We start from the raw sequence: 20,481 nt of genomic DNA on the forward strand, positions 1-20,481 counted from the left end.
TCAGCTTCATTGCAGATCTGCTTCTTTTTTTTTTTTTTTTTTTTTTTTTGAGATAGAGTCTTGCTCTGTCGCCCAGGCTGGGGTCCAGTGGTGCGATCTCGGCTCACAGCAACCTCCACCTCCTGGAGTCAAGCAATCCTCTCGCCTCAGCCTCCTGCATAGCTGGGACTACAGGCATACACCACCACGCCTGGCTAATTTTTGTATTTTTAGTAGAGACAGGGTTTCATCATGTTGGCCAGGCCGGTCTCGAACTCCTGACCTCAGGTGATCCACCTCCCTCGGCCTCCCAAAGTGCTGGGATTACAGGCGTGAGCCACGGCGCCCGGCCTCAGATCCGCTTCTGATTGGAGGCTGTGCCCACCTTCATGGGAAACGGTGAGCATCACCTTCCTTTGAACTCAAAAGAGGCACAGTGAGTGCCTTCCAGCTTCTATCACAAGGACCTCTACCCACAGGCTGCCAGTCCAGTGTGTCTCTGCCCAGCAGGGCTGTGCCTGGCACAGTGCCCAGGCCGTGCAGTCCATCGCCTGGGCTGACCACGAGGACACCCTGGTGAAGAGCTGGGCGTGCTTGGGCTGAGGGCTGCTGGATGTTGGCATCAGACCCAGGGTGGAGGGAGGGACAGGCCACGAGCTCACACAGCTCGTGAGCGTGTGGCTGGACTGATTTATTTTCTCCCTAGTGACCCCGAAAACAAAACCCTGCCTTTTTTCCTTTGGTCTGTTCTTGTCTGGGGCTTGTGGATCATGTCTCCTGCCTGGCCATGGACAGAGAAAGGAACTACTCCAGACGGACGTGAGGGTGTGCGGCAGTGGCTTTTCCACATGGCCCTGAAGGTTTTGATTAAAAAGGTGGAAGAATGGTGCTTTTTCTTCCTGTCAGCCAGGCCTTAAATCAACCCTCAAGTGAGGAAATGCTCTCAGCAAACCTTTTTCTCTGGTTGTGACCGTATGAGCATGTTTAATTGCAAGCCAGGGTTTAGGGTTGGAACAGCCCGCATTTGCCCCACCACCCTCTGCTTTCCCCACCCCAGACCCGGTCGCTGCAGCTGGGTGAGCAGGGCTGAGTGAGCTCACGGAATCGGAGCTCGGCGAGACGAGGGGAGCTCTTGGCCGTGTGAAGAGCATTTGGAGGCCTCCTGCTCACCTGGCCTAAGCCCCTGATTTTACAGATGGTGAATTCGTCTGGATTCTTGGCAGCACGTGGCAGATACTTTCCTCCCAGTTGCTCACACAAAGAGGGAATTTACTGCAGAGATGAGGGGGAGGGCGCTCTCTCCTGTGGTCAAATGAAACCATGAGACCGACACGGCGGTACCTAGGCTGGGAACCCCCGAACCAGGGCACTTCTCCCCCACCCAGCAACCCTATCCTACAATTTCTTCCTGAGATGGCCACGGCCCTTCCATCTGGTTTTAATGAAAATTCCTTAGCACTGTGATTGGCCCAGCATGTTACAAAGGCAGGAGGCAGACCAGATGACCCCATAAAGGACCTTCTGGTGGACAGACCTGCTATTCTCTATCTCCTTCTTTCCTGCTGTGAACGTTCACACTCATGCACACAGGCGCGTGCACACACACACACACTTATCCAACAAGCATATTGAGCACCTACTATGTGCCAGGAACATCATCAGTTCATTCAGCAAAGCAGAGTGGAGAGATTGCAGGGTTTGGAACTGGGCAGGCCTGGATTTGCGTCTCAGGTCTGCTACTTGCTAAGCGTTCCGTCTGCGGGCATTTGCGGAACCCTCACAGCACACCTAGTGCCGTGCTGCATTCCATCCTGATGAGCAGGAATGAGACCACATTCCTCCTTTCACAGAGCTCTCTAGGGCTCTGTTTCCACATCTGTGACCCCGGAACAGTAAGCCCCCACCTCACAGTGTTGTTCCGGAGAGCAACAGGAGTAAAAATTTATGAGAAAACCCACATCAAGGCCCAGCACAACGCCTGCCTCTCTCAGGGGCCGTGACTGTTGGGCCGGCCCGTCCCTCAGGCGCCCACAGCGGCCTCCAGCCCTGGCTCCTGCTAAAGACCCGACTCCCACCCCTGCCCCCGCCCAGGCCAGGCTTCCCATAGCTGACGCAGATCCCCTCGAGGAGGGTCAAGGGGCGGCCAGGGTATGGTTGTGGGAGTGCCCCTCCTCTGTTCCCGCCCCGGAGGAGAAATGAGGGTGGCCCCCCAAGAAACAATGACCTCCACCCCGTGACAGCAGGACAGGGCAGCACCCTTATGTGGAAGGAAGGGGACCCCTGGGAGCCCCTTTCTTCCAGAGAGTCTCTCTCTCCTGCTCAGCCTTCCTGAAAGCTGAGCCTGTCCACGTTGGGAAATTGCAAATAGTTTACATGGGGAATGTCAGCTGCCCACATATGAAAATATACACATCATTAAGCCCTAAGTGCTTGCGTCTGGAGATAGAGCGGACAGTCTCCCGGGCCGACCTTTTGTCCACTGACGGAACCATGGCTAATGAGCATGGAGCTCCTCAGTGGGATGTTTTCCTCTACTGAAGCGAAGCATATGTTGGACGTTAGTGTGTGTGTGTGTGTGAGAGAGAGAGACACATGACAGCACTATACAAACACCATTGGTCAAAACACACAGAGTCCACCGCACCTCCTTATCCAGCCCCCATGGGCCTCCAGGGAGGGCTTGTTCCTCAACACCACATCCTCCTGCACACTGTCTAGGAAGGAATGTGGCATCCTTGGAGTACATGCTGGTGCTCAGGGATAAGGTTCTCTGGCCAGATTCCCTAGGTTTGAATCCTGTCTTTGCTCCCAGGCCAACTATGTGCCCTTGAGCAAGTTACTTAACTTCTGAGCCTATTTCTGCGCCTGTGAAGTGAGGACAGTAAGAATAATAAAACCTATCTTAAGAAGATCAAACAAGGTTACTCCACATAAAGCTCCTAGGACCTGGCATATCATAAGTGGGTGCTCAAGAAAAGGCAGTGATGGCCGGGTGTGGTGACGCATACCTGTAATCCCAGCACTTTGGGAGGCTGAGGCAGGTGGATCACTTGAGGCCAGGAGTTCGAGACCAGCCTGGCCAACATGGTGAAACACCGTCTCTACTAAAAATACAAAAATTAGCCAGGTGTTGTGGGGCGTGCCTGTAATCCCAGCTACTCAGAAGGCTGAGGCATGAGAATCACTTGAACCTGGGAGGTGGAGCTTGCAGTGAGCCAAGATTGTGCCACTGCACTCCAGCCTGGGTGACAGAGTGAGACTCTGTCTCAAAAAAAAAAAAAAAAAAAAAGAAAAGAAAAAGAAAAAAGAAATGGCAGTGATGGCAGTGATGATGAGAATGATCGTAGCAGCCTTCTCCAGGAGGTGAGGCTGGAAGAACGGTCCTGCCTGCTGGGAGGATCATCTTGGATGTGGTTATGTCAGAAGCAAGTCCTAAAGAACTGGGTGGGGTTTGGACATGCCATGAAGGGGTGGGAAGGAACGAAGGGACCAAGCAAAGGTCCAGTAGCCAGAAAGCTGGAGCTTGCCCAGGAAACAGCCAGTGTGGGGCCAGAGCACTGGAGAGCAGGGGAAGAAAAGGGGAAGCAGGTCGGGCAGGGTGTTGGGGGCCAGGTCTAAGAAGCCACTAGACTTGGTCCTATAGGCATTGGGGGCCTCTGATGCTGTGTGGTGCAGAAAAACTCCTTTGGGGACCATTGTGTCAAATGAAAGAGCAAAGAGTAGCAGAGACCTGTGAGGAGCCTCCTCAATAGTCCAAACAAGAGAAGAGAATTCTCCAAACCAGGGCAGTCCGCTGGGGATGGAGAGGAGGCAGTGGGTGGCAGAGACGCCACAGCTGAGATTGCTAGATGTGAGTGTTCCCAGCTGTGAAATGGGGACCAGCTGGTTTTGACTGGGGCCAAGGAGGCCAAAGCCATGTCCTTCCTAGAGGGCTGGCTCAGGATACCTGGTTAAGGGCTTATACCACTCAGATCCATGCCTCCCAGTCAGAGGTGCCAATCCTGGCCCTGCCATGGGCCAGCAAGTGACTTGCAGGGGACCCCTTCTCTCAGTTTCCCCATCTGTGCCATGAGTGGGTTGAAGGGCTGAGCCCTGAGGGGTCTTTCCTGGAGGGTCCTCTGATCTCCACCTCTTCCGCCGTCTCACTCCTGAATCTCTGAACGAGTATCAGGCCTGTGTTTCTGGACAGTTCCCAGGGTGACACGGGGCAAAGGATTATTGGTGGCTCTGGGGAGGCCTCTGGGTGTAGCTCTGAGTTGATTTCATGGTCTTTCAGTCCCACTCCATCCCTGGGTGCCTCCAAGAGCACCAGCCAAGTACAACTGATTCCATCTCCACTCTGACACTTGAAACAAGGGATGTTAATACAGGGAGATGCTTTGGGAACCAGAGCCTCAAACATCTGGAGTTTCTCACTGATGCAGGAAATGATGTCCCTTCCTCATGTCAGTCATTCATGGTGCAGAGGCAGGGAGCAGTGCCGGGAGAGCAGGTGCAGCCGCCTTGGCGACGTCATCCTCAGGGCTGATGACTCAGCCACGGATGGCTGCCCCAGGAGAGGGTCAGCCTCAAGCTACAGCAGCATGCCCTGTCAGCCATTCCTGCTTATTTCCCATGATCTTCACTAGTCCCTCTGACTCCGAACAGCATCTCCCTTTCTGTTCAGTGCTGACTCTGTCCTCCAGGCGCTGGCCCTGCAGTCCAGCTTCTCTCTCCTTCAAGGTCCAGGCCTGTATGACCTCTCTAGGGCTCCCTCTCGAATTGATCGCGCTCTCTCTTTTTTTTTTTTTTAATTTGAGACTGCTTCTCACTCTGTTGCCCAGGTTGGAGTGCAGTGGCTCAGTGATCTCGGCTCACTGCAACTTCCGCCTCCTGGGTTCAAGCGATTCTCGTGCCTCAGCCTCCTGAGTAGCTGGGACTACAGGCGCACGCCACCATGCCCAGCTAACTTTTGTATTTTTAGTAGAGATGGGGTTTCACCATGTTGGCCAGGCTGGACTCGAACTCCTGACCTCAAGTGATCCACACACCTCGGCCTGCCGAAGTGCTAGGATTACAGACGTGAGCCACTGCACCTGGCTGAATTGATCCCCCTTTTCCCCTCAGTTGTTGTTGCAGAGGCCGTACTCCTCCGGTCTGAGATTATAGTCAGTTGGTAATTATTCCAGGTGTGCCCACCTGGCCTCCCAAGTCTTTGGGGACCAGAAGGCTGGCAGGCCGGTGGGGTGAAGGAGCATAGGGAAGCAATGGCACCACCTTGTGGACGGCCTGCTTCATGGGCCTTGGCTGAATGCGTGGAGGCAGAGCTGGGGTTGGGCTGTCGCCTGCCCTTGTGCTTGGGTCCCTACCTCTGTAACGCCACTGAGGGTGGGTGTCTGAGCATCAGCCTCGGGTGTGGTGGGTGATCCACACTTGCTTCCCGGATCCAGTGCTGAGTGTGGTGCCCACTGGGGTGGCTTCATGCCCAGGCCTGGCCCCTGTCTTCCTCCTCAGCACCCCTCCTCCCCAGCCTGCCTCAGTGTCTGAAATACTCCAGATCATTCCTGCTTCAGGTTAAGCACAGATGGCGCCTGTGAAGCGGCAGTTGACCTGGGAGGGGTGCGGCAATGAGCATTTGCTGTACCAAGGGGTGCTGGGGGCAAGGGATTAGCCAGCAAGTCACCCCATTCACTCTAAACCCATTGCTGTACAAACGCAGCTTCAGGACAGGCCCCTAGCTCTTCTCTTCAACCACACTGCCACCCCAACAGTCTCATCATTGAAAATTCCGAGGCCTCCCATGCATTGAATCGTTAGTGGTCAGCAATACATCATCCACACCATGCCTGAATATCCCAGAGGTTTCTGCTCTGATGGAACAGAAGATGAGAGAGGCGACCTACGCGGCATGATACGGTTTAGGGTCACAGCAGCAGAGGATGCACAAGATGAGGACAAAAAGGAGGGGAGAGGCTTAGAGAGGAGTGAAGGTGCGAAGTCACCCTAGGCGTACTTCATCCGTTTCGGCGGGGGGTCTGCCCTACTTATGTTCCAAGTGGTGGGAAGAGCTTTTCTCCGTGCCCTGTGGTGCCCAGAAAAACATCCCAGGCAAGCTTCATCTCTTGCTACCTGAAAAGGTACATTCTGGTCATCACAGACATCAGGAACTGCCCGGATCCCCAGAACCAGTGGCATAGAGCAGAGAGCGAGTCTGGGCCATAGGGAAGAGGTGGTAAGAAGGAGTGAGTCATCGGGGGTCCTGAGGGGAGTTCCAAACCAGCACGAGCTCTGTCCGATCTGCCCGCTGGAACAGCAGGCAGCCTTGGCTCCCCTGGCCCAGTGCGGCCCCAGGTTCCTCCAGTGCAGGATTCAAGGTCAATTTCCCATCCCAAGAGAGAGGCAGGGCAGGTTCTTTTACCTCCAGGTGAAGGGGGCTTTTATACAGAAGAACCAGCTCACAGAGCAGGCAGAGTGCCCCCAGCTTCAAGGTCACCTCTGTCCCTCCCCAGCTTCAGGGGGGACCGGAAGGGGAGAGTCCTTCACCAAAGAAGTGGGTGGGGAGCTCAGCGCTGGGGAGTGATTGCCAGAGGGGTTCTCACAGCCCGCAGTTCCTCGTGGCAGGCAAGGCCTTTCTCATCCAGCCAGAGGGGAGAGATGTCTCCTGCCAGCACCCCAGGCTACACAGCTGTGTCCCCAGGGCGTATCTTGGTGTCTTCAGCTGTCCCAGAGAGATGATTACAGAGCCCTGCTCAGGGATAGCTGGGTGTCACCCTGACCGTCATCAGAGTGGACTCTGGCAGGGCCAGGCTGAGGCTGACCACTGGGTAGCTTCAGCTGTGCAAGGCCACAAGGGGCAGGCATTCATGGCGGGGCCTTCAAGCAGAGAAACTCCCCTGCTCCTTCCAGTTAACTTGATCCTTTCAAAGGAACCTTGGTGCCCAAATTCACTGTTGTGTTAAAGTCAAGGTCTGCAGCTAGAGCTGTCTAAGGAGACCACCTGGTGACCTGAGGGGGTCCCGGACCCCTGGGGGAATTCTACCAACGAGCACCACCAAGACCCCTTCCAACCTGGCTGCCTTCACCTCTGCAGGTATCTACAGGCCTTGAGGCCCTCACGCTTGGATTTCTGTATGGTTAGACATTCAAGGGGCATCTTTGATGGGGGAAGCGTGGCACCCCTGACCATCAGCTCCATCCCAGAGGGACATCCCTGCAGGAAGAGCTAGAGTGCTGCCCAGCCATAGCTCTCCTGACACTCCTGAGTCCTCAGTGGAGTGAGGATAACATTTCTCTCCAGAACCCACCCGGCCTGTAGGGTTCCCCCCTCTCCCTTCCCCAGCCCACTGCCCACCAGCCAGGCATCTGAAACTGCATGGAATTCTCCTGCCTTGAAAGACCCAGTGGATGGATCCCGGTGCTGAGCTGAGGTTACTCAGAACCCCAGAGCCCTCTGAGCTTCTGGGCGCCTTGTTTCTTACACGGTGTATCCGATCTGACACGCAGCCAGCGGAGGGCCTTCTTAAAGAGCCTCTCTTTGTAAGTGACTTCCAGGGAAGGACCAGACATCCTCTGGTTCCATTGATGCGAATAATAAATGTCCGACTGCAACTACTCGCTTCTTACCCTTCTGGCAGGTTTGGGCTTTAGTTTCAGACACAATGGCCAGCAGCTTCTTATTCCCATCTTACTGGCAAAGGTGTCACTCCCTGGAGGCACTTGAAAGGGGGTTGGGTTGGAATTGTTTAATCTCTTCAAGTCAAGCCAGTGGTTATAAAGCCAGACATTATTACCCACTCATTAACTCCCTTGTTAGGGCTTTGCCCTTGGGCAGAGCTCCCCTGCCAGCCAATCCAAAATATGAGAGTGGTGTGACTTCGTGTACACAGTTGGGTCACCTCTAGACCCTGGACAATCCCCTTCTCCCATCTGCTGAGAAGGGAGTTCAGTTGGCTGTCCCTGCCTGCAGGTAGGAGGGTCAAATTCTGCTTTGCCCCTTATTCCGTCTTCCATAAAGCCTTTCCCAGATGACCCCAGCTCACAATGACCCCTCCTTTCTCTGAGCCGTGGGGCTCATTGTCTCGAGCTGCATCACTTGCCTCTGCTATGGGACCAAACAGCACCCTGGTCCTCATGCTGAGCTCTGCAGAGTACTGGGGGCTAGGGTCAGACCTTATGGGTCCTGAGGGGATAAGGTGAGAGGGGGGCACAGGTGGCCCAGACAGCCCACTCCCTCCAGCCAGATCTCACTCATTAGACACCCAACCTGGGTTCAAATCCCCTCTCAGGCACTTACTGGCTGAGTGACCCTGAGAAAATTGCTTAACCTTTCTGGACCTCGGTTTCCTCATCTGCAAAATGGACACTATAATAATAGCCACCTCAGGGTATGATTCAGTGAATTAATGAAGCAATGTGTTTAGCGCAGGGCCTAACTAGAGTTAGCCTTCAGTACATGTAAGCTATTGTTACCAATTAAATTATTTTTATAGGCTTTAAATATTGGGTCTGTGGATAAATTTCATTTGGAGGAGAAAAGTTTGCTACTAAAACAAACAAACAAACAAAAAAAAAACAAGAAGAAAGAAGGTTTGAAAGCCATTGAATTTCAACCAACCCATTTTGTACATCACCGTGTACAGTACAACCGAGAGGCATAAGAACTTTTCTGTTGGGATATTATACCTTATAATATATCATTTCTGTCTTACTGGAGAAAAAGTATTTTGAGGTCAAAACCACACTAGCTCCATCTCTTTTTTCTTTTTTTTCTTTTTCTTTCTTTTTTTTTTCTTTTTTCTTTTCTTTCTTTCTTTTTTTTTTTTGAGACAGGGTCTCACCGTGTTGCGCAGGCTAGAGTGCAGTGGTGTGATCATGACTCACTGCAGCCTCGACCTCTTGGGTTCAAGGAATCCTCCCGCCTCAGCCTCCCAAGTAGCTGAGACTACAGGCAAGCCACCATGTTTGGCTAATTTTCTTTTTATTTTTAGTAGAGATAGGCTGTCACTATGTTTCCCAGGCTGGTCTCAAACTCTTGGCCTCAAGCAATCCTCCTGCCTTGGCCTCCCAAAGTGCTGGCATTACAGGCATGAGCCACTGAGTCCTGCCTGGCTTCATCTTCATCTTTTAATTCTACCCCTGCCCAGCACCAGGCTGTGCCTGTGGTGGGTAAGGGTGGGTCCTTCCTAGGTGGAAACAAAGGCAGAACCCTGCAGAGTGCACACAGGTGGGCAACTCAGGTCCCCCTTCTGACCATTCTGTTTCTCCCCATGGCCCACCCTGCTGGCATCTCTATCTGGTCCTTGCTGACTCGCACCAGGCTCAAGGTCATATCCTGGCACAACACATTGTATCGTCTTGCTCACGAACAGACAACCAGCACCAGCTCCGTGCCAGGCCTTGGGCCCTCCTGGACTAAGGGTGCCAAGCCATCGGCTCTCTCCTTCCTGAAGCAGATTTGCCCAGGGCCTCGGGATTTGTTCTAATATTCAGTTGCTCTGAAGTAGCCTGGAGGCACTGGTTCCCAAGAGACTCAGCTGCCAGAATTTCCAAGAAAGTTCTCCAAGCCTTAGAAGCACAAGCCCCCAGTTGTCGATTCCCAAATCTCAAAGGACCCTTCAGGCATCTCTGGAGCAGCTCCTTCCTGTTTCAGAGGGTGAGACGGAGGCACAAAATGGCCAAGGTCAGAGGCCGGGCCAGAGCTCAGGCTCCTGGCTCTTGGCCTGGGGCTCCTCCCATGACATCGAGGATATTTTCTGCAAAAGTTGTGACCCGTGCTCTGTGGGTTGCTCTTCTGTGTCTCCTGGGGCAGAGTGGGAAGGCAGGTGGGAGACAGCAGCCACTACCCAGGCTGCTGTTGGTAACTGGGAAATGTGCTCTGAGGCTGCTGTTTGGTGGGAATGGCTTGGCCTGCACTTGGGTAAGTGGTGTTTACTGTCACAGCAGCTCGCATCCACACTGCAGGCTGCCCCCCAAGAAGCTGAAGCCTGTCAGGCCTGGCTCAGCTGGGAGACCCTGAGGGCAGGGGTGAGCCTGCAGAGAGGGCTGGACCTAGAAAAGAAATAAAGAAGGAAGGAAGGGATTTGGACCTTCAGAACCGTGGGGAACAGAAAACAAACCACTGATTCCATTCACCAAGGACAGGCCAGCTGCTGCCTCGGGCGTCCCCTCCACCCCCAGGGATTGACACCCCCGCCCAGAAACCATCCGGTGGACTCTTAGCAAATCAGCCCCATAGGGAAGAGGAGGCAAGGCTTTCAGATTTCAGCATCCTTTTGGGAGAGAGCTGTGTCCACACCCCATCTTTCTGAGTCCACTCCCAGCAATTTTCTCAATTATCTCTGTAATTTATTACAAACCCATCTCAAAGCCCAGCTGGTGAGTCAGCCCCTGGGAACAGCTGGCAGAGGGTGAATGGTGGGAGGAGGGGAGGGGGTGGGTAAGGCCTGCCCTGGGTGGAGCTGCCTTCCAGATGCGGCCGCCACTCCTGGGTAGGACACAGCAACTCTCTGAAATGTCCTTTCAAATTTAAAATACTCAGGCCAGCAGCTTAACCTAGAAAGATAAAGAAACAACGGTGGTGACATTTATTTCGTGCTTGCTACTACTGCCAGATCTGGGCCAAATGCCTTACCTGAAGCTTTTATTGATTTGCTCCAAGAGAAACTCCTATTCCTGATTGTCTTCCTGACAAGAGTGAGGCTGAGCAGTTAAGACCAAGGCCACAGCTGCGAGTCACAGATCTGGGATTCAAACCCAAGCCTGCAGCTCCGGGGCTATAGCTCCCCTCCCCTCCTCACCACCCTCCTCCCTCCTGAGCCTTCCTGTCCACCTTGGCCTGATCCAAACCCTTTCACACATGAACCTCGAGGCTGGGCAGGTGTTCATCTTCTCTTTTGCCCTCGGAGGAAAGAAGCCCAGCATGGCCAAGGGGCATCACCAAGCCTGCTGGGGGCTCAGTGATGGGCTGGGTCACGCTGCACAGCCCCTTATGGTTGGGAGCATTTGCACACCTTGTCAGCTCTGACTACATGCCCAGGCCATGGGGACTGTCATTATCAATGTTTTGCAGATGAGGAATGAGGCTCAGAGAAGCCAAGTGACCTCCATGAGGTCACACAGCCTATAAGTGACACAGTCAGAAGTCTCATCCTGAACCTAGGCTCATTTACCACCTTCCAGCTCAGCCACCTCCCCAAACCACCAGTGTCCAGGTAGCCCTGAGCCAGGTGCAGCCTGGAGGGGGCAGCAGGTCAAACACTGGGGCGCAGACGGGCTGCCAGATGTACCAGCACCTGGAGCATGGCTGGTTCTTGGCCCAACACCTATGGGCAAACCCAGCCGCACTGCTGCTGGCTCCTCACTGACCACCTCCCTTCCCTTCCTTCTTCCAGTCCCCTGTTTTCATAGCCCAAGTTGGCCAAGACCTGGTCTCCCAGACGGAGGAGAAGCTCCTGCAGAAGCCGTGCAAAGAACTCTTTTCTGCCTGTGCACAGTAAGTGCCGTAGTCACCTGGCCTGTCCTCCCCGGGCTGCCCAGAGATGGGATGCCGCAGCTCTCCACCTGACCATACAGGGCACTGAGGCAGGTCTTCCATGCCTGACAGCTTCAGCCAAGTTATACCAACTGTTTGTATACTTCCCACGAAGAGAAAAAGATATCAAGGTGCCAAGTCCAAAGAAAACATCTGCTGCAAAGGGTGTTGAAAGCAAGTGGCTCTCCAGGCTGTTGAGACAGAGGAATGTGCAAACATTTGACCCTGTCTGGGTGGTTTGGAAGTCTTTCCCAGGGTCCTCAACCCCCACCACTGCCACCAACCCGAGCCAGTGCTACTGATGCAGGGGGAGCTTCTCAGCCAAACCCCATCACCTTGTCTGCAGGTGGCACGTCTGCCGTGCAGGAGGTGACACAAGTCGATGGCCATGCTGCCAGCAGAGCACCAACTAAACCCCCACCCCATCCTGCACACACACACTCTGAAGGCATGAGCACTGAGGAGCACACACAAGTACACACAAAGTGCACACACACTTGCTGACACACGCAAGCACACACACACACATACACACACACAGGCTCATGAAAGCTCTCCAAAGCCAGGTTACCCCACATAGTTGGATGATCTTAGGGGCTTTTTGTGTGCCCTTATTCAGCACCACAGATATCAATTGAGTACCTACTGTGTACCTGGCACTGTGCTGGGTGCTGGGGGATACCAAGGTGAACAAGAACCCAGTCCTGGCTTTCATGGAGTTTTTACAAGAAAAACAGCAACCTGCATGCACTTTGAGGGGAGCTGGGAGGGCCGTCCTGGGACCAAGCAGTGGGTTAGGTGCTGGAGAGAGGCCCTGGTGGGCAGAGCAAGCTTGGTTGCTGCTCTCTTGGAGCTGCCCAGGAGTCAGATCCAACAGTGGGTGGGGTCTTGGTTGGTGACTCTGACCCTGAGGGAATGGCCGTCTTGGCTCCCAACGATGGCTTTCAGGTTTGACAGGACACAGACTCTGATGTGCCCCACCTACCGTAGTCCCCTCCCTTCCCCAGGCTCCAAGTGCCTGTGCTAGATTACTCAGTGTGGCCACTTTCTAAAGGAAAGAAGCTGCCTGCAGACAGTTTCAGAACCTGCCCTGATGGCCTAAGACCCATAGAGATCCACAGCATCCCAGGGCTCGGCCTGGCACCTGGCCCACAGCAGGTGACCAGTAAATTCCAATGCATGCATAAAAAAACTCCCAGTGGCTTTGCTAGTCCAAGACCAGATCCAGAGCTGCGGTTCTGAGGGGCTGTGGCCCCACCCTTCCCCCAACCACCCACCACCCCTGATTCCCAGCCCCTCATTAAGTCTTCGTCTGTTCTCAGCTTAAGGTCACTTTTTCAGAGAGACCCCTCTACCCTTCCAGTCCCCCCAAACTCATTCATGATGACATACCTCTGGGATCATTTATTTCATGTTTGCTATTCACTGTTTGTGTCCCACATACAATGCCAACCCCTTGCTCCCAGCTATATCCCAGGGCCTAGAACAGTGCCCAACACTTGGCAGGTACCCAACAAGTGTTGGCAGGACCAACCAATTTCATACAACCCTCAGTAGAATGGCAGGACCTCTGGCCAGACGTGCTGCATCTGCATGGGTTGAGAGGCCCTGTTTGCTTGCATTTCCAAAGCTGGACACAGCTTTGCCCCCCTGCTTGAAGATTGGGATTATAAAATGTTCCTCCTCTTGTTCCATCTGCACTAGGTCTGTCCACGAGTACCTGAGGGGAGAACCATTCCACGAATATCTGGACAGCATGTATTTTGACCGCTTTCTCCAGTGGAAGTGGTTGGAAAGGTGAGTCCACCACACCCCATACAGATCAGGGAGGCAGAGGGTACACATTTTTCATCTGAGAATTCATATAAAAATCAGTTACCTCCCGTGGGCTCATGGTTAAAACAAAATTAACCCGACTCCCCCTGTTAATTAAGTTGTGTATTCTAGAAATGCTGTATGCTTATTCAAGCACACACACACACACACACACTCACGCAAACGTAAACAGCATCTCGTTCTTACTTTTTTTACTTCACTGTCTTTGTCAGCAAATAAAGAGCTGCCATATTCCTTGGAGTAGTTGCACATCCTTGATTTAATCCAGTGCCCTGTTGATGGATATTGAGTTGGTTCTCCATTTTTCTGTGTGGAGCCCTCCCTAAATAATAAATAGCTTTATACATAAATCTTTAAGTACTTCTGCAAGTACATCCAGAGAAATTCCTAGCAGAGGAATTTCTGGGTCAGAAGGCACCTGATTTTAAACCGTGAGTGCTGTTAAGCTGCTGTCCAAAACAGCTGCCCCTGACCTCCAGTGCCACAGTGCCCGAGTGCCTGCTCCTCAGCTTCATCAATGCTGTTCTCATCTTTTGCTATCCCGTGAGTGAGCAGGGCGCTTCCTTGTTGCTTATTTTCTTGTCTCTAATAATGGGGGAGACCAAGTGTCTTTTCTTGTGTGCTTGCTGTCTTATTCTCTTCAAAGTACTCGCCCATGCGTGGCTGTGACTTGGGCAGATGTGTCCCTCTGTGACAGATGAGGAAGCAGAACATAGGACCTGACTTAGCTTCCCAGCAAGCCAGCAGTGCTGCCGACGAGGCCCTGGCCCTGAGCCCCCAGCGCAGTGCTCTGCTACCTTCACTGGCCCAGGATTTGCAGAGCGGAGAGATGCCTGTGTAAAATCCATGCCGGGCCGAGCTGGTAGACGAGGGTGGGAGCCTCCCCTCCCACAGCCCAGAGTCCCTATCCCCAGAGGCCTGGCATGCACAGCCACCTGGGGGCATCCAGTGAGAAAGGAGCCATCCACTGCTGCCTGCCAGCCCCACAGCTGGCTGTGTCCCCCGTAGACACTCAGGAAGCTGCAGGCCAGGAGCCCTTCTGAACCCCACTCACAGCCCTTCCCTGCCTGCTTCCAGAAACCCAGCAGAAAACCCTTGGCTCTGCGGCCATGGATGGGTGGTTTCTCTCCACCTGACTGGTGGGGATGACAGCGTGACCAGAGATAGTCTCCTTAGTGGCCGCTGTCCACCCTGCACAGGCACATCATGGCTCCAGGAAAGCTTGAGAGGCAAAGGATTGGCCTAGACATCTACTGAGGGCACCAGAGCCCCCAGCCTGGGTCCGAGTCCCGCCTCTGCCTCTTCCCAAGGAGGGTCCTCAGAAAGGGTCACTCACGACTCTACACCTCAGTGTCCTCATTTGTAAAATGTGGATGATTGTGCCTGCATTGTGGGCTTGGGCTGAGGAGGAGATAAGATAAGCACAACACCTGCTGGAACAAGGCAGGTGTTCCGCAAAGCTCAGCCATTTGGCCACAGGAAGTAAACTGCTGAATGCAGTTGTTGCGTCCATCACCACCATCATCACCATCACCACCATCATCAGCATCACTGCTGTTATCAATATCCCACCGCCATCATCAGCATCACCGCCATCATCAGTATCACCATCATCATCAGTATACCGCCATCAACAGCATCACCACCTTCATCAACATCACCACCATCATCAGCATCATCACCATCATCAGCATCACCACCATCATCAGTATCATTGCCATCAACAGCATCACTGCCATCAACAGCATCACCACCATCATCAGCATCACTGCTGTTATCAATATCCCACCACCATCAACAGCATCACTGCCATAAACAGCATCACCGCCATCAACATCACCACCATCAACAGCATCACAGCCATCAGCAGCATCACAGCCATCAGCAGCATCACCACCATCATCAATATCACTGCCATCATCACCATCATCAGCATCACCGCCATCATCAGCATCACTGCTATCATCAGTATCACTGCCATCATCAGCATCACTGCTGTTATCAATATCCCACCGCCATCATCAGCATCACCGCCATCATCAGTATCACCGCCATCAACAGCATCACCGCCATCAACAGCATCACCGCCTTCATCAACATCACCACCATCATCAGCATCATCACCATCATCAGCATCACCACCATCATCAGCATCATCGCCATCAACAGCATCACCGCCATCAACAGCATCACTGCCATCAACAGCATCACCACCATCATCAGCATCACGGCTGTTATCAATATCCCACCACCATCAACAGCATCACTGCCTTCATCAACATCACCACCATCATCAGCATCACCACCATCATCAGCATCACCGCCATCAACAGCATCACCACCATCAACAGCATCACTGCCATCATCAGCATCACCGCCATCATCAGCATCACCGCCATCATCAGTATCACCGCCATCATCAGTATCACCACCATCCTCAGTATCACCGCCATCATCAGTATCACCACCATCCTCAGTATCACCACCATCCTCAGTATCACCACCATCATCAGCATCACCACCATCATCAGCATCACCGCCATCATCAGCATCACTGCTATCATCAGTATCACCGCCATCATCAGCATCATCACCATCATCAGCATCACCGCTATCGTCAGTATCACCGCCATCAACAGCATCACCGCCATCATCAGCATCACCACCATCATCAGCATCACCGCCATCAACAGCATCACCGCCATCATCAGCATCACCACCATCATCAGCATCACCGCCATCATCAGCATCACAGCCATCAGCAGCATCACCGCCATCATCAGTATCACCACCATCCTCAGTATCACCGCCATCATCAGTATCACCACCATCCTCAGTATCACCGCCATCATCAGCATCACCACCATCATCAGCATCATCCATCATCAGCATCACTGCCATCATCAGCATCACTGCTATCATCAGTATCACCTCCATCATCAGCATCACTGCTGTTATCAATATCTCAGTGCCATCAACAGCATCACCACCATCATTAGTATCACCACCATCGTCAGCATCACTGCCATCATCAGTATCACCACCATCAGCGGCATCACCACCATCATCAGCATCACCACCATCAACAGCATCACCACCATCATCAGCATCACCGCCATCATCAGCATTACTGCTATCATCAGTATCATCGCCACCGTCAGCATCACTGCCATCATCAGCCTCACTGCCATCATCAGCCTCACTGCCATCATCAGCATCACTGCCATCAACAGCATCACTGCCATTAGTCCCACTTCACCAGGTCTAATACTGGGAGGCACAGCCAACTCTTGCTGGAGGATCAGTCCTGATTCTGCCAATTACAGGGCAGTCTAGTGGAGCTGTGTTCGCCATGCCCACGCCCGGTTCTGGAGCCCTGGGCTGTGCAACACACAACCCCAATCTGTGTCCACCTTCCCAGAGTGGCAGTGTGGGGTCAGGATACAGAGCATGGGCTGCCTAGACCCCAACTCCAGCCCACCGCTACCAGCCAGGGCCTTGGGCAACTCATTTCACCTCTTGAAGCCTCAGCGTTCTCATCTGCAGAATGGGGACAATAATGATCCCTGCTCCCTGAGCTTGTGTGAGGATTATAGAAGCCCCCATGTGTGCTTGGAGCAGTAGGTATTGTTACTATAGAGACCCCCAGAGGGGGGCATGCCCTTTATTCCTAGGAGTTCAAATAATGACATCTGACACATCACCAGTTTACAAAGAGCCCTCCACTGGATGTAAGGCCTTCTCATGATCATTTTCCTCAGAGGAGTTGGAGCAGCCTTGGGCCACTCAGCAAGGGCCTGGCAAGGCTGGAACCTGAACCCAGAGGCCCCCTCCCAAGTCCTTGGGCCTTGGTCCACCCAGCACTCCAGTTCCCATAGCAGCCTTTGTCGGTGGTCACTGGCTTTCCTTTTTCGTATCTGCACCAAGCACATGAAATGGAGAAATTATCCTTTTTACTATGTGGCCTGATTGCAAAGAAGGCATTAAGTTTTTGGAGCCTGTAGGGCAGGACCCTGGCCTAGGAATGCCCTACATATCAGATAGCACCCTGCACAAGATCCTGCCCGGTTGGTGCTGTACTGCTGAAATAGTCAAGGGTTTTTTTCCTCCCAAGGTTAACCAAGAAATTCCTGGGAGCTTGCATTCCACTCATTTCCCCCAGCAGAGGAGTTCTGCGGAGATGCCAACCAACCGTTTCTCCTCCATGCATCGTAAACTGTTAGGCGGGCCGCCTTCATGTGGTTTCCGGGGGCGGCTGTAGGGAAGGCTTCCCAGGGCCACGTGATCGAGGCAGGCGTGTGGCAGCTCTTCCCTTTGGCTGTCCAGCCGCTCCTGTGCAGAAGAGCGGGATACCCGCAGAGGGGCAGCTCTGCTTCGGTGGGGTTTGGGCCCTGCGTCCTGAGGAAGCACTGGTGAAGGGAGAAGTGAGCCATGGCACGCAAATTCAAGATGGGGTGCCAGAGAGTACCCTGGCTTTTCAGGGCCTTCCTCAGAGTGCGGCTGTGGTGCCACAGATGTGATTTCCAGGGAAGACTCATTCGTTCAAGAGCTGCTGGGTGACTGAAGGCTCCCTGGTCATCCTCAGCTGACCCAGTTCTTTGGCCCAGTTCTGCCTCGATCCAAACCCTGCCCTGGTCGGGACTTTTGAGGAGTTTAGGGGCAGGAGTTTAGTCCTGGAGAGCCAAGAGCCAATTTTCACGTTTTAAGCTGATTATTTGTAGCCAAACAGACCAGCAATGCAAACCACAAGCCCTCTGCACCGTGATGTCCTTTATGGCAACTAGATAGGACCATGTCTTTGCTTAGTCCAAAAAGTGCCATCATGCCTCATGATCAGAAGTTCTGTCTGATTCAATGTCATAAATGGCTTTGGCTCATTAAAACGAGGAGTTGGAAGACGCAAGGTGATCATTACTTCCAATACGATCTTGGCAGGCAGGATCTTCTCATGTTCCTCATCTATGTGGGAAATACAATAAAGGGTCCTCAGTGGTGGAAAGGTTGGGAACCAATGGTAAAGATCCCCAGGACACGATTTGAAGACCAGCAGCCTCTGCCCCCTCCTGAGGCCGGGTCTTCTGGGCCAGCAGCAGGAGTGCCCTCAGGAAGGAATAAGCCATGCCCAGGACAGGAAGCACTGTCATCCTGCTGGGCAGACTGAGATGCACAGGTGTAGGGAGGGCTGTGACCTCCTTCGTGTCCTTTGTGGGATGCTGGTCCTCTGTGGCTCCTGGCCCCCACCCCTTCCTGCACAGAAGGCACAGCTTCCTTCTGAGTTTCACCGCATGATTTGCAGAGAGAGGAGAACCACATGGAGAGTGTGGTCAAGCACCTCTGCACTCATGTTTTTCAAGCTTTCTGAGCAAGCGAGGCTTGTGCATCCCCCAGCTTGCAGGGGGCTGGGGGCTGGGGGCCAGGGGGCTTGGGATTTGAACACTCAGCTTCAGACTAAGACCTCGAAGGTCCAGTCTCCAGCGATGATTCCTGGGGGGTCCCTGGGGCTGCTGTGGGGCTCCTGGAATTATACCCCACCCCAGCTGCTCTCAATGTGCCACTGTTTCCTGTGGATTCTGAGTCTTGGCACCATGAGACCAGTGTGGGATTCTTCTTTCTTCCAGGCAACCGGTGACCAAAAACACTTTCAGGCAGTATCGAGTGCTAGGAAAAGGGGGCTTCGGGGAGGTGAGTGAACATTCACGTTTTTAATTGAAAGTTCTTATATTCAAGTCACCTTTCCTGTCCCTTCTGAATCGACCTAAAGGGTCGGCGCAGGGGTCCCCCGGGGGCACCAGTGGCTCAATGTGGGCCCCGGGGGCAGTGAGGGTGGGAGAGAGTCAGTGGCCTTGAGGCTATCAGGTGTGTCTAAGGTGGAAAGAGGGTGTGGAGCTGGGCAGGTGAGACAGAGGTGCTCTCCTGCCAGCCTCAGGCAGGATCCAGCCTGCAGAGGACAAATGGGCAGCCCTGGTCGTCTGTGGGGAGGAGATGTGAGGGCGTGAGGAGGCTGGGCAACCTTGGCCGCTCAGTGCCTGGATGACGCTGTCATGCAAGATTCGAGATTTCGTTGTACATTATCCGATCTTCCCAGCATGTGAGGCAAGCCTTGTTATTCCCATTTTAGAGATGAGGAAAGCTGAGGTCCAGAATGGTTAGGTGACCCAGGCAAGGGCGTGCAGACAATGTGAAGCAGAACTAAGACTTAAGCCCAAATGCTTTGGTTCCCGCTTATCTGGATTATAAAGTCAGTGTTCTTGAGGATCTCCTATCACTGCCTCCCAAAACAAACTTCTCTACCAGCAGCCAGTAGGAGAAAATCCTGTTGCCCTGGGAATGGAACGGTACTTGGGGCCCCAGTCAGTTATCTAAGCCTTGGTGTGAGTGGCTCATTCTGCCCCTTCCAGGGCTGGGAATCCTTGAAGGAGAGGAGGAGGGAGGGCAAGGGCCCAGGACAGCTGTGGGCCCCAGGCCAGGCATCACTGGGTCCTGGGAGCCTGGAGCACTCATGAAGCCAGGCAGGGCCGGCTCTGACCCCATCCATTCTCTACCTGGGAGCCCTGTGGTCCCCGCCCTGGAGGAGCTCGGGGCAGGCCTCCACGGTGCTCCTGCCACCCTGGTTTCTTTCTTGCACTGCAGGTCTGTGCCTGCCAGGTTCGGGCCACGGGTAAAATGTATGCCTGCAAGCGCTTGGAGAAGAAGAGGATCAAAAAGAGGAAAGGGGAGTCCATGGCCCTCAACGAGAAGCAGATCCTCGAGAAGGTCAACAGTCAGTTTGTGGTGAGTGAGCATCTGGGCCCAGTGACTGGCTCGCCCTTCTGTGGACTGGGGCTTCCCTCCCTCCGGAAGGGCGTGGTCCTCTAATGCGGCAGGTCCCCACCCCTGGGAAGGGGAATGCCAGTGGCAGCGCTGAGCTACAGAAAGGCAGCAAGACATTCCTCCATCACATGGCCCATTGTGGTCAACTGTGGCTGGCTTTGTCCCATCCCCAGAGCCAGCCGGTGCCTGGCTCCCTGCTGTGCATGAGACTGACGCCTCTGTTCTCCTGGACCACTTTGTAAACTCCTCAGTGGACAAAGAAAGTTCACCTGGGCCCAGGCTGGGAGCTGTGGGTTCCACAGACCCTCTAGGCTGGTGCCATCGTGGTGGGGACCTTAGTGCCAGCA

At 53.6% G+C, this 20,481-nt stretch overlaps 1 protein-coding gene across 9 annotated transcripts in view; it reads left to right on the top strand.

The window, feature by feature from the left end:
• The window catches only part of GRK5 (G protein-coupled receptor kinase 5), a 250,667-nt gene that overhangs the window by 206,474 nt on the left and 23,712 nt on the right, over positions 1-20,481 (top strand). For 8 of the 9 annotated variants that reach the window (XM_016919477.4, XM_016919478.4, XM_016919479.4 and 5 more), the window contains 4 exons: positions 11,349-11,449; positions 13,193-13,285; positions 18,943-19,006; positions 19,955-20,095. In XM_016919477.4, the coding sequence (XP_016774966.1) occupies positions 11,349-11,449; positions 13,193-13,285; positions 18,943-19,006; positions 19,955-20,095 (399 nt within the window). Of the gene's footprint in view, positions 1-11,348; positions 11,450-13,192; positions 13,286-16,695; positions 18,229-18,942; positions 19,007-19,954; positions 20,096-20,481 lie in introns of those variants that run through there. The other variant, XM_054660527.2, reaches the window with a different exon arrangement.

The sequence above is a fragment of the Pan troglodytes genome, chromosome 8 (assembly GCF_028858775.2).
Source record: "Pan troglodytes isolate AG18354 chromosome 8, NHGRI_mPanTro3-v2.0_pri, whole genome shotgun sequence".
Taxonomy (NCBI): Eukaryota; Metazoa; Chordata; class Mammalia; order Primates; family Hominidae; genus Pan; species Pan troglodytes.